This window comes from Lissotriton helveticus, chromosome 5_1 (assembly GCF_964261635.1).
Source record: "Lissotriton helveticus chromosome 5_1, aLisHel1.1, whole genome shotgun sequence".
NCBI lineage: Eukaryota > Metazoa > Chordata > Amphibia > Caudata > Salamandridae > Lissotriton > Lissotriton helveticus.
The window spans coordinates 352,328,452-352,342,667 of NC_136065.1; the positions used below are offsets into that span (position 1 = coordinate 352,328,452).

General features: G+C 42.4%; 1 protein-coding gene across 2 annotated transcripts in view; it reads right to left on the bottom strand.

The window, feature by feature from the left end:
• Window positions 1-14,216, bottom strand: part of MMEL1 (membrane metalloendopeptidase like 1) — a 963,690-nt gene that overhangs the window by 168,846 nt on the left and 780,628 nt on the right. For both annotated transcript variants that reach the window (XM_078640928.1, XM_078640929.1), the window contains exons 12-14: window positions 14,038-14,131; window positions 9,004-9,132; window positions 2,417-2,515 (exon numbers count right to left, since the gene is read on the bottom strand). In XM_078640928.1, coding sequence (XP_078497054.1) covers window positions 2,417-2,515; window positions 9,004-9,132; window positions 14,038-14,131 — 322 coding nt within the window. The remainder of the gene's footprint in view (window positions 1-2,416; window positions 2,516-9,003; window positions 9,133-14,037; window positions 14,132-14,216) is intronic.

The following is a 14,216-nucleotide window of genomic DNA, read 5'->3' on the forward strand; positions in this document are numbered from 1 at the left end:
GTAAAATATGTGTGATGAACAAAATGTAACTGAAGTCTAATAAGTATGAGCTGCATATGTATAGTATGAGTTATGAATGTATACATTAAATTATGAAAATGGTTATCCAATTTGTGGATAAAACCAAGCAAAATAAATTTGGGCCTCCACCTACAAAGCTGCACATTTCGAAGCATATTTGAAGATACCTAAAGCAGCAATAACATATTTGCATCTATTTCTTGAGCAGGGGCGGCTCCTCCGTAATGGCGGAGGAGCGTTGCCCTACTGCCCGCGCCAGCAGATTTTAAATAAAATAATAATAACAAAGTTATTGTCATTTTATTTATGCTGCCTGCCTGAACACAGCAATGACTATAGGGAGGGGCCGGGCCGAGCATGTCAGGGAAGAGGAATAGAGTGAACTCATAAGTGCGCATGTGTGCTTGGCCAGCCGTCCTAGGCGAGGCGGCCGTCAGTGGGAGTGAAGCAGCAGGTAAGTTTTTATTATTTATTATTTTATATTATTTCAACACCCCCTCCCCAAACCTCCGCCTTCCCCCGGCGGCCACCCTCTCACTGAAGATAGTCAGCAACTGCCACTGTTCTTCAATAGTAAAAACTTCCCACCTCAACTGGTACAAAATAAGGATTTTTACCTTGACAAAAGTTTGAAAACATTTGCTAATCTGTAATGCTCCCCATGAGAGATATAAATGTAAGTTGTAAGGGCAAGAAATAAAGAAAACGTCTTTTCCACTAGGCACTGAAAACTTTGTTTATTGAATCCTTGATGTCTAATTATCGTTCTTGTAACCGTCAGTTAATCATGGAAATTGCTTGCTGTCTCTGAGAATTATCAATCATTGAGTGGGAAGGAGATTGACTTTTGTCTATCGATTACTATAACGAGCTCCCAATATTTTGGTGTCTGTCCATTGATCGTGGGCTGAGACGTTCAGACATCCCTCGTTGCTAGGCAAGAGGCTTGAAATGCAGAGACTTTTAAAGCGTGGGCAAAGTGGGCCCTGGCCCCGGGCCCCAGCCTTTCAGGGGGGCCCTGATAGAGCCTGCTCTCTTCTGCACAGAATCTTGCCCTGATGACCTTAAGTAATTCTCAAAAATAATGTTTTAAAACCGTTTTCCTTTAGTTTATTTTTAATGTGGGTGATGGATGGGAGTCTATAAGAGACATTTTACAGAGAAATATTTATGTTTTTCAACACCATCCAACGTCCATAAACACAGTTAATTTGAGATCAAAACAGGACCTCACATATGAAAAATGGGCGTAGGTCACAAAGATTATATATATAATAATATTAGTGAGCTGCTGCTGTATAATAATATTGAAAACACACGTCGCTATCCTTAAATATTTAATGTAAACATTTATAATATCGACCAGTGTATCTGTGCACTGTCAGTGACCTGGCCGAAGAGGGCATGAACGAGCAGAAATTGCATCATAAATCCCAAACTGTTCCGAACAGGGGCCCCAAAATTAATTTTGGCCCAGGGCCCCTGAAATCCTTTAGATGTCCCTCTTGAAAGGTGTTGAATGGTGGAAGAGAGATTAACAGGTTTCAGTGTGATCGTATGCATGATCATTCTCACCTGACATAGTACACATGCAATGCAAACGTGTAATGTGATGACATAATAATGAAGAAAAGGAAATAGAAACGGGGGGCTTGATGCATGAAATGGGTTTCACCCTCATAATGTTGAGACGTGCACACTGGCAGCTTTTGTGAGGGTGAAAAACACAAGTAGTGGGAATTAAACTCACATTTTATTTCAAATGCCTTTGCGATTCCTTGCGATTTTCATGGAAAAAGGGCCGCCATTTTTCATGAAATTTGCTATAAAATGTATCAATAGTTTGATGCCGCCTGTCAGACAAAAAACACTGAAAAATTGCTGATGGTCCTTGGAAGTTGATGTCCATTCGCAAAGTGGAAACTGTCCTGGTGGAACAGCTTGTTCTGTGAAGATGGCATCCATGGGCATTGTGGGGCACAGACAGAAGTCTCATGGAAGGTTTCCTCCATCAGATGTCTGCTCCCACTGATGTCCATAATGCCTTGTGCCACTTTTTGGCATTCCATTAACTTTCCCCATCAGGAACAGCAGTTGCACCTTGATGGGTGTAGATAAGGAGCTCTGTTCTCCCTCATCAGCACCCATCTCTCGATTTGCAGCTGCTGACAAAAGATTCACTGGAATCTTACCTCATGCATATTGATCATATAGGATTTTTGCAATCTTTACCATCAACCTGGTTGATACATCTTGCACAGCACATAGAATACGCCAGCGGGCATTGCAGAAGCTGTTCAAGCACAACATGGTAATGCCCCTTGGCACATAATGCATCTCGCCCATGTTCTGATAAACGTCACCACCACCACCGCAATAGGTCAAGATGTCTTACCTTCTCCCGAGCTTTCCCTTTCGATGTGCTGTCCATCCATTGCAGTTCATCCAGTGTCTCAATAAACACCTCTCGGATCTTTTCAATCAGGTCCCGCACCTGAAAACAGTGAGAACACAAATCAAATACTGCGGTCATGGTAATCCATGGTTCTCTGGAAAACAAGCTAGAGCTTGTCATCAACAAGAACCATGTAATGTTCCAAATGTCTGCCATATGAATGGAATTTGAGCTTGCTTGAGTCGGAAGAAATTAGTATTGGTAGAGCCTCAAAGGATCTCTCGCTCGTCTGATGAATTGAGGTTTTGTAGGAATGAATCATCCAAACAACAATTTTCATGAAATGGAACTAATTGCATGGAATTAAGTACTCACATTACACTGCTTAGTTGCAAGGAGTACATTTTCCCTTAAATATGTTTTGTATTTGTTTAAAGGATTAAAGTGCACTTTCATTACATAAAGGGTAGCTTATTATACCGATCATTATAGCATGTCTTCAAAAAGGGTCTAGCTTTTAAAACATAAACTCCATATTTAATAATGTTGTCAATTAAGTAATGCACAGTTAGGTCATCTATTGGGATACAATGTTACAGTTAGACATAATTTCCTCTTTTTTTACTCTGTGTATGAAATGCCTTATTGCAGACTATACTTTAAATAAGTTAAAAGTAGCTCCTGTATAGATTAAGTGGATCGTATTACTTTACAAACTACTCCCAGTTAGGCTAGAGACATTGTTGGAATTTAAGAAAAATAATATTGGTACCCACTAATGATCAACATAATGGAGATTGATGCTTGAGGAGTGGAGTCAAGGAAAATCAGCCTAAGGTTTGCCAGTACATGTACATTATTTTTACAAGTTCTACTGTAAAGAAACTGACAACAAGGAGAAATGCCACAGTACGTAAGCATGAAGCCCTATTTTTCAAAAATATTTGGTAGGATATCGAATTTGTCCATTTGAATATTCAGGACCAGAGGACTCATTTGATAGAAACAAATAAAATGTCAAACAAAAGCACAATTAATAGAATAGGTCTGGTGTCAGGTTGCTTTATGTGTGCTGTGGGCTGGGCCCTCTCAAATGTAATCAAGGAAGGGTACAGCCCCTCCCCATCATCCTGTCAGAAAGACTCTCTGCCCTCACACTTACTCTCTTCCTTTGTCTCACTGCCTGGAAGCAATACACAACCGAAATGCAGAGCTTTCACAGTGTGGTGACCCAGGACACTGTCAGAAAGGCACAGTTGGTTTGGGCAGAAAAATTACAACTTTCTAAAAGTGGTGTTTTTTAACTTGAAACCCAAAATCCATCTCTACCATTAAAGAAGATTTTAAATTACAATTCATTTGAAAGTAAGCATAATTGCCCTATCTGCTCACACACTGAACTTAGCACTTATTTAGTGTGATAAGGAAACCAGTGTTAGTCTGTAGGAGAGATTGGAGATATAACTGGGAAAAAGGACTTTTTCACAGCCAGGACATGTAAAACGTAAACCCACATGTCCTACTGTTTAAGTACCATGCACCTTGCCCTATGAGCCTTTAGGGCCTACTTTATGGTTGCCTTTTAGGTATTAGGTAGGTTGAGGCCCGGCAAAAGGTTAATTTTGCTAGGTCAAAATGGCATTTTAAAACTGCACTACAGCTGCAGTGGCAGGTATGGGACTTACGTGACTGTCCTACTTTTAGTTGGTATCGCAATGAGTGCTGCAGCCCTCTAGGACCATTTAATTTACATTACCTGGGTACAGGTAGTACCATCTACTAGGGACTTACAAGTACATGAATTGTGCTAATTCGGTGTAGGACAATTGCATCATGTTTCAAGAAGAGAGTACAAGCACTTTAGCACTGGGTTGCATTGGAAAAGTGTACATTGTTCTAATGTCATCAAAAATGAGTCCGGACAAAAATCAGGGAGTGAAGGCAAAAGGTTTAGGGGAATACTGCGCCATGGATGTCAGGTCTAACACTCTCTATCCCCGGCCACCTCAGTATTCTAGAAAGCAAACAAAATAAGATGATAGACGGAGGGCTGAAACGTTTCAGACACTCAACCCCAGTCAGAATTAGATCTGGGTTAAATCCATCATCGTTCTTCTGCTCACTTCGCCACCCCGGTTCAGTCCCAGCCATATACAGATCAATCTTGACCCTGATCCTCATGGGAACAGTCCAGCCCAAACTGCCAGGCCAGGTCCTTCCGGGACCAGAAACAAGCCTACTGGGACCAGTTTCGGGTTAACACCCCTCATCAGCTAGGCTAGCTTGAAAGCGGTCCCAGTATGCTTACCAGCAGGCTTGTGCTCACCCTCTGGTAGCTTGGCAAAGATCAGTCAGGCTTATATAAATAGGCAATGTGTAAAGGATTTGTGAAACATGCACAGTAACACAATGAATACACCACAAAAAGACTCCACATAGGTTTATACAAATAGATCATTATATTATAAATAAAACCAGACCAAAACAACAAAAATCCAATGTATATAATGTGAGATATTTAATTTTAAAAGAATAAATGCAATAAAGTGCTTAGAAGTAAGTAGAGCTAAAAAGGTTACTTTAGATCGCGCTTGACTGGGGCAAAGTCAAAGTTTGGGCCAACCTCGTGGAAGCACAGGCCTGCTACAGGACCCACGAAGGCCCCGGTGAACAAAGTTAATTTTGTGGTCGCAAGCAACAAGATGCTTCGATCTTCTCCACCCACTGAAAGCAATGCATTTGTTCCAAAGATGGATGCCAGAGTCGAGAGGCGTTGAGCGATGCACTGGATTTTGCCATGCAGTCGAGGGGATGCAATGATCGCACCATGCTGCAGCTGCAGTGATACGCTGTCCGATGCATCGATCACTGGAAGCAAAGCACTTGTTCTGATGTGATGAGCTGATTTTACTCCCGCAACCTGGTCGATGAGCTAGTACTGCTACACGCAGACAGGAGATGCATCAAAATCCATGTTGCAAGTATCTGGGCCACTTCACGTGAGCCAGGCACAGGAGCTGGGGTATTGACTTTGATTTCCCTGAGTCTCAAGCACCAGGAGGCAAGCCAACAAGCCCTTGGAGATCAGTTGGAGAGAAGGCAGAGTCCAGCTGTCCTTCAGTAGAGTCTGAGAGCAGCAGGCAGAAGGGCAACATAGAGAAAAGCAGGCCTTCCCGATCAGGACTGCAGTTGAGTCCTTAAATCAGCAGAGCAATTCTTCTGGCAGATCTACAGTTACAAGTGCAGTAGTGTCTGATTTTAGGGAGTCAGAGACCCAGTAATTATACCCAAAAGTGTCTTTAATGTGGAGGGGGTGGAGGGTGATTTCAAAGCAGCTCTCTGAAGTGCACAACCCAGTCCTGTCTGCCAGGCTATCTGCGGGGGGGGGGGGGAGGGGGCATAATCAGTCCTTTGTGTGGGGACAGGACACAGCCTATCCAAGTGAAGTGTTAGCCTCCGCCTTCCATTGTGCCCAAGCAAGGCCATCATAATGGTGATGTATGTAGATAGGTACTCAGACACACCTATTCTACCTATGTTGTGGTTGTCCACAGGGAATGAACAAAGTGTAACTGTCACCCACCCTAGGCATGTATTTGGGACAGACTGTCAGAGACACAGAACAGCGAAATATCCACTTTCCAAAAGTGGCATTTCTAGAACTGTAATGTTAAATCCAACTTCACCAGTGAGGATTTTTCATTACCATTCCAAAGATATAAAACATGAAAAAGCTACTCCTCTATGATCAGGAATTAAAGCTTACAAGTGTATTAGCAAATTCCAAATGCTAGCCTAAGAAAGGAGTAGGCCTCACAGCAGTGAAAACTAAATAGGCTATTTGTCACTATCAGTACACGTAAAACAAAACCACACATGTCCTACCTTTTACATACATGGCACCCTGCCCTTAGGGTTGCATAGGGCCTACCTTAGGGGTGATCAAAGCAGTGCAGTGGCATGCCCGAGACAGGTTTGAAAGGCTACTTCTGTGGGTGGCACAATTAGTGATGCAGCCCACTGGTAGCATTTAAAGTACAGGCCCTGAGTATATGGTGTACTATTTTAAAAGAGACTTACCAGTATAACAAATATGCCAATCAGGTATACACCAATGTCATCATGTTTAGGGGAAAAGCAGATGCACTTTAGCACAGGTTAGCAGTGGTAAAGTGCTCAGAAGCCTAATGTCAACAAAAGAAATAGCAAAAACTGGAGGGAAAAGACCAAACGTCCGGGGAAATATCACCCTAAGGATGCCAGGTTTACCACATGTCCCCCCCAGCTCAAAGTGGGGGGAATTCTGAGGAGTTCTCATCACTAAAGCAGAAAAACCTAGATAGACCATCAGTATTGGTGTGGTCTATCCCAGGTCCATACCCTTTAGGGAAATGGACCAACGCAACTGTTTTGGATTCTCACCCCTCATCTGCACATGCTACCTGAGGGGTTTGTGGTCAGTATGAATCAGGAAGTGAGTGCCAAACATGTATTGACTCAACTTCTTCAGTGCCCAGAACACAGCAAAAGCTTCTTTCTCAATAGAACCCCACCTCTATTTCCAGGAAGGTAACCTCCACCTAGAGATGAAGGTACAGGAAGGCCCTCCTCATTAAGCTGGGATAGCACTGCCCCTATGCTATGCTTTGAGGCATCTGTCTGTCTGTACTATGAACTCCATGGAGAAGTAAGGGGTCTTGAGCACAGGAGCTGTGCACATGGCCTGCTTAAGAGAGTCTATGCAGTTTGGCATGACACTGTCCAAATCACATTTCTGGACTACTTCTTCAAAGTCAGCTAGGTCCAAGGGGCAACAATAGTGTCATATCCCTTGACAAACCTCCTATAGTACCCAGTGAGACCCAAGAAAGCTCTGAACTCAGTCTGGGCATGACAATGGTACTGGTGTCCCAAGAACACCACAGACCCCTACTCTATCTGGCACTTACGGAGATTGATAGCCAGGCCTGCCTGTTGCAGAGCCTGAATCACTCCCCAGAGGTGAAAAAGGTGGTCCTCCCAGCTGTTACTGAAGACAGGTATGTCATCCAGATAAGCAGCAGAGAAGGCCTCCATACCAACAATGACTTGATTCACCAGCCTCTGGAAGGTGGCAGGCGTATTCCTTAATTCAAAGGGCATCACCCTAAACTGATAGTGGGCCTCCGTAGTGGCGATGGCTGACCTCTTCTTTTCTCCCTTTTTTAGGGCAATCTGCCAGTACCCTAATGTAAGATCAAAGGTACTGAGATACTGGGCAGCCCCTAACTGATCAATCAGCTCATCAGCCCAGGGGAGGGGGTGAGCATCAGTCTTAGTCACAGAATTTAGGCCCCTGTAATTCACAGAGAACCTCAGTTCAGGTGTAATGCCCGCAGGGGCAGCTTTTGGTACCAGAACCACAGAACTGGACTGGGGCTACTGGAGGGTTCTATCACCCCAAACTCCATCATTTTGGACACTTCAGCCTTAATACTGGACCTCACCTTATCTGACAACCTGTAAGACTACATCAGGGGGACACAGGTGGGTAGTCCCAGTGATAAGGGGGGAAATACAACAGTACTGCCCCAACACTTGGTGGCAGTCTCTCTCTTGTTCAGGAGTTAGAGTGGGGAGTGGGAGAAAGAAGTAATCCTTCCACAGACCCATGCTTCTCCTTGGAGTCCAAGGTGTCAGGGATAGGTTCACTCTCCTCCTCCTCTTCTCCATCTGTCACGAACAGCATGTTGAGAGCAGAAATCTCAAAGTGTGGTTTGTGAAGATTTACATGCAGCATCCTGTGTGGTTGCCTACGGGTGAGTGGGTCACCAGGTATGTGGCCTCATCCTTTCTTTCTATTGCATCATAGTGTCTATTATATAGATTCTGGAGGGCATTGGGCTCTACCAGCTCCACCACCCACACTTTGTGACAAGTTTTAAACTCCACAGTGGTAGAATTGTTGTCATACGGCTCCTTCATGACTGGCTGACTTCCAAGTTCCTGGAAGCTTGGTTCCATAACTTAACCATCTGGCTTCTGAAGGCCAGGTTGTAACTCACTACATCGGACGTTATTAAGCTCTTCTTTTGTGGGGGTTCCTGGTACTGCTACTGGTATTTCTGAAAGTGACATTACTAACAATCGTTATCTATAATTGATGGGTGGGGGACATTTTGAAAAAAAAGAATGCATTTTTATTTATGACTTGTATTTGTATCATCACCAAACACCTTGGACCAATACATCCAAAGCATTAAAAAAGACAACATGTACGCAAAAATACATTTGGATTAGCTTATATTTATGCAAATATTCTGGACACATAAAATATTGCGCTAATTTCATAGCAGCAACATCTTTTTAATTTATACAGTTGTACATTTTGAATTTTATGAATACTTTAAGATTACATTTCAGTGCGTAAAATGTTAAGTCCTTTGAGCATAACCTCCTTATGTTTAGACTTTATGCTCAGTGCTCAAATATATTTAGTTGACAGACTATGTATAAATTATTGTATATTTTACTAGGAAATAGGCATATCTTCAATAAAACAAAATACAACATTTCACAGAGGATATATTAGAAAGTGAGTTACATACCATCCTTTTGCTCTCACCAGCAAATGTCTCCCTCACGTACAATGCACCCACAGCATTCTCCATGTTGCTGTTGACGTAACTCACACACTCCCTCCACCGAGCTTCCTCCAAGGTGGTTCCATATAGAGCCTATGACAAAATTAGTTTATATTTAGGTGTAGACAATGAGCATCTCTTTATTTCAACTGGGGTTTAGGAGAGGATGGTAAGATGTCTCGGAAGCAAAAGAAAGCTCGCTCACAATGCTTTTCTTCATTTCACAAAGACATTTATTTTATATCAAGTAACTAAGAATACCCCAAGTTTATTCATCTTGGGAGCAGAATGGTTCTAAGCTTAGGGCCTCTCATATTCACCTAGATCTGTCCGTTTGTGTGCTTGAGTGGGCCTTTTAGAGGAGGGCTATAGTGGGGTATTTGCCAAAAGTTGGCCCTTGTCTAATCTTAAACCCTCCCAGTTCCATAACTCATTTAGAAGTGGGGAGTCACTGTGTTGCTGATTGCGAAATCACGCCAGTACTGCTTCTAAAAAACCCTCTTCGATGGGGTAATGACCGGTATTAAACAGCATACATTCATGGTTTTGAAAGGGGCAACATAAATTGGGAAGAACTTCGGAAAGCCAGCTACATGTCACAATACCAACCACAAAGTAATTTACCATACAAATATTAATGCAAAATTATCAAAACCAAACATGTTGAGGGAGTAAGTATATATTTACTATTCTTAACTCCACATCTCTGTGACTTTAATATATATATACTGTCAAGGTACACATATGAGAGTTTTAGTGTAACAAACCTATATATACTTTGGATATCAATATTTTTGCTATAATATTTCTGTAGTCCAATATTTAGTGGTCGGTATTTTGGTACCATACATGTGACACCATATTCACTCTGTTTTTTCTTGCCCAGAACACACAGGCAAGTCTCATGGTTCAAGACATGAAAAAACTACCAATTTCCCCCATGTTGCGGAGACAAAACTCCTAGTGCATCAAAGACATTGATTTTGTTCTTTTAAAAACTATAACCCCACCCTTTTACAGTTTGCCTTTGGTGAATAAAAGTTTGCCAGCCCTCCATTGCACCATAGAATGGCCGGCCTACAGGTAATGTGCAATTCCACTGAAAGTGCTCTTTCTATGGTGGCAGAAGATTTTATAGTGGCCAGTCTATGCTTTGGTGGCTGAAGTGTTGCCAAGAACTCTCAGGCCATTTGGTGACAGGTCTATCCAGATCCAAACTTGAGAGCCTGGTTATGACTTTGACGGTGCTGCACCAGCTTTGTTTGCCCACCGCCAGCTTTTTCTTGGCAGGCTCACCGCCATGAAAACGCTTGCCATGGGGAACCTCAAAACATGTTTAGCGGACAGCAGCCGTCCTGGCTTGCATGTTGTATACACCTGTCCGCTGCACCACCACCACCAGGGAAAGGCAGTTCCCTGGCCCAGCAGTGGCATCCGAATGGCCGTCCCATAATACAGTGGCCACAGTACTGTCACTGCTGCACCACCGTAAGTCTGGTGGTCAAAGACCGGCAGATGATTAATTTGGCCCAGAGTCTTCACAAGTAGAATCTCTTCCAGACACCCATTATCATTCTCTGGGCGTACAGAGATATCTTCAATGTGTCCATGTTGGTTGCTCTAGAAGCAAATCATTTGTTAATACTTTGTCTTCTACTTTAGGATGCCTTCCTACATAACACAGAAGCTCTCTGCTTCTTGGTAATCCAATTTCAGCCAATTTATTCCCAAAAGGGATTAGAAAGTGTTGTCTTCTTTTGCATCTCCAGGAGTGTATCAATCTTCTAGACTATCCTTCTCTAAAACCATAGAAGGACTAAGGGAGTCATTTAATGTTTAGTGGATGTGGGGCATCTGCAAAAAAGTGTTAGATGCGCCGTCTGCCAAAGTAACTATTCACCTGCTTTGTTTAAAGGTGGGAAAACACCAAACTGCATTTTGTGGTATGTTCAATAGTACTACAATAATAGTCCTAAAGTTCTGCAAGATGCTTTACACAAACCTAAATGTGTAAATCTCCACCTCCACCTTTCCTATCTTTTATATGAAGAGCTAATCACACATGTAAGTTTACTACTTAGGGGACGATTACGATCTCGCTAGGAAAGCCCTCAGTATGACACGGTTCCGGAGGGCTTTTCTAGCGAATTGCGCTCCGCTAGTCCTAGCGACCGATTCCGATGCACCCGTATGGTGATGGATTCGGTTTGCTAGGACTTCCATTGAACTCTATGGGTGCCTGTATACCGAACGTGTACACAGGCTCCAATAGCAAAAAGGGGTGGGTGGGGAAAAGCGTACACCAAGTGGCGGGCACCCTATGGTGCCCAGCACACTGTGCCTGCATGGAAAGACCGATTCGGAGGGCCCCGGGTGAAGGGGGGGCCTCCTACAGCCCCCCAAAGACAAATTCCCACAGCTGTTTCATCTTGCTGATTTTCAGTCGATACAGCTGTCCGAATCGTGCATCGTACTTGCTCCTTAAGAAGCCAGCTCCATTGCGTGGCACGATTCAGCTGTGAACAAGTCAGACTGACAGGATCGGGTTTGGAAACGATTCGGTAGACGTGGACGAGATCTTCGCATTGTACTTGGTCATTTGGAATGGGGGAAGATTTGGTCTGAGATATAGGCTCCGAATCGGATTTGCTCATTTGGGAACCCTTCTGGAGACCTTCCTAGTGAGAATGTAATCGGCCTCTTAGTAGTAAAGTTGAGAGGGACCAGGGGGAGTGACTGAAAAAAGGAGAATACTTACTACTTGGGGGGAGGAGGGGTTAAGGGAGAGTGAAAAGGGGTTTAGGTAGAGCAGGAAGGGACTTAATAAGGACTTGAACCCACCCAGAAAATAGAAAAGCCATTGCTACTCTCAAACTGCACTTATAAACTTTCTACAGCCAAACAGGGACCAAAACAGCAGTAAATTGCTCCAGTTCAGTGCTGTAGTAAGGCCGCACCACACATGGCCAAACCTATTATACTAAAATACCCTCCACTAGAAAATAAAGGAGGTAGGGACTACCGATGATAATAATGTTAAATGAAATTCAATTACTTAAAATAGTTATACATATAAATGAATATACATTAATGTTGAAAGTTCTTTAATTTTTTTATTCTTTAATTATAACAACTTTTAACAAACATTTTTGAATTTATATTTTAGGATAAAATTAATTTTTATTAAAATATAATTCAATTCATTTTAATTCGTTCTATGCATCACATTTAATAATTATAAATGCATAATAAAAAATAATTATTGTACTTTATGTGTACATTTATTTTTAAAAATACATTTCATTTAATTTAACATATTTACATTAACTAAAGATTTAAAGCATTTTTTTATTTTGCTCTACATTGTAACTAAATACATAACATTAATATACATCGCTACTTAGTATTAAAATCTGTTTACCATTTTTTTTAATTAAATAAACTTTTTTGATTTTCCCTATAATTTATCATAGGGAGTCTCCACAGTTGGGGTGGAACTCTCCCTATGTAAGGTATAGGGAAATATCACTCCACATTAGTGCCCTCCAGGTGACAGATAATTGAGATACTTATCTGACATAACTAAGGTCTGGGTTAACTCAAACAGACACAAGGTCAGTGCATTCATCCGGTCCTGAGGGACAGGTCCAGCAAAATGTCTGATTTGATCAGTTCAATGAAGTCAGTATTTGAAATGGTGATGTAAATAAATCAATACATGCCCAATCTACATGTTGCAGTGAACAAATGCAGACAGTTACAATGTAGCCCACTGTGGTGGGTGGATTGGGGGCGTCCAAATTTGCAGCCAGCAATAAAAAACAATGCTGGAAATTCTGTCAGACAAATTATCCCTAGCGTAGATAAGTTCTCTCTACATTTGAAAGAGTTGTTAACCCTGCATTGGAGAGGGTCTACATTCCGCCACATTGGTGTATGGTAAATTCCCTAGTCAAACTCAAAGTCATCCCCTGTTCTGTTCTGACAACCTCAGCTTGACTGACTTGGAAGCTCAAACTCTCCTTGGTCAAATCCTGTTAATCACAAAGATCTTCCCACCTCAGAGGCATGCCAGCCAAATCCCTGTCCAGGACATACGCAAAGTTTACTTGGATGGCCTTCAACAGCATTTATCAATCAGTTTGTCTACTTCCTGTGGTAAGCACTATTCTCGATCTACTTATGGTCAGTCATACCATACAGAAAGATCGTTGCAACCCGAGGCAAAGCAACGCCGATGTGGGTGAACACTGAAAAAAGCCAAGGAGAGGATGTGGCCTAATGGCTAGCGTGGTCGAATTCAAATCTGGGGAGCCAGGTTCAAGTTTCGGCAATGACGCTCAACATCCTGTGATTCTGGGCAAATCACTTAATCTCCACGTGCCTAACAAAAATGAATTTGTCCTTGTGTAATGCAAGTAGTGCTCATGTAAAGTGCTCTGATACCTGATACCTTTGTGTCAAGTTCTCACTATATAAAAACTCCGAAAAGAAAAAAAATAGCCAAATAGAGATGCCTATATTATCTGATGAGGATGAAGCATTCTGGGTATAAGGTAGATCATTGTGGTGTAAAGTGGCACCACATGGCCCTGATGCCAGATAACCTGTTGCACTAATGAGAGCTAAACCCCCAAAGCTAGGCTGTGGGAACCAAAGACTGGGGGCTGTGCCGGGTGTAGCCTGAGATGGCGCTAGGTCTCCCACACTTCTGTATTAAGGTCTTTCAGAGTGAGCAAGCTGTGCCCCATCTTGTTATTTCCCTGAATTGTTGTTTGTGCCTACCTATCACAATCATGCCTGCTAGAGATTCTGGGATTGCTAGAGATGACCAACTGTGATGGGAAATACAATTCCCAGCCATTCTCCTTTGTTTTACCCACTAATATATTTCTGTTTATTCTTCTATTTTTTCTATGTTGCCGTGTATTAAATTGCTTCTTTCGGTAAGTGCAAGCGTAGAACATGCACATTTTGAACATTGTTGGTATTGATTACCTTTCGATAGTTGGCTCGGGCATCTTTAAACCTTCGGCTCAGGCTACTAACCCGGTCTAGTACCAGTCGCCAAACGAGGTAGTTCTGGAGCGTGCTGCATTTAAAAAGAGACAACAATTTACACTCTTTAGGGGAAAATATTTGCTGGCCCAATTTCCACCCAGCGAATGGCACACTCT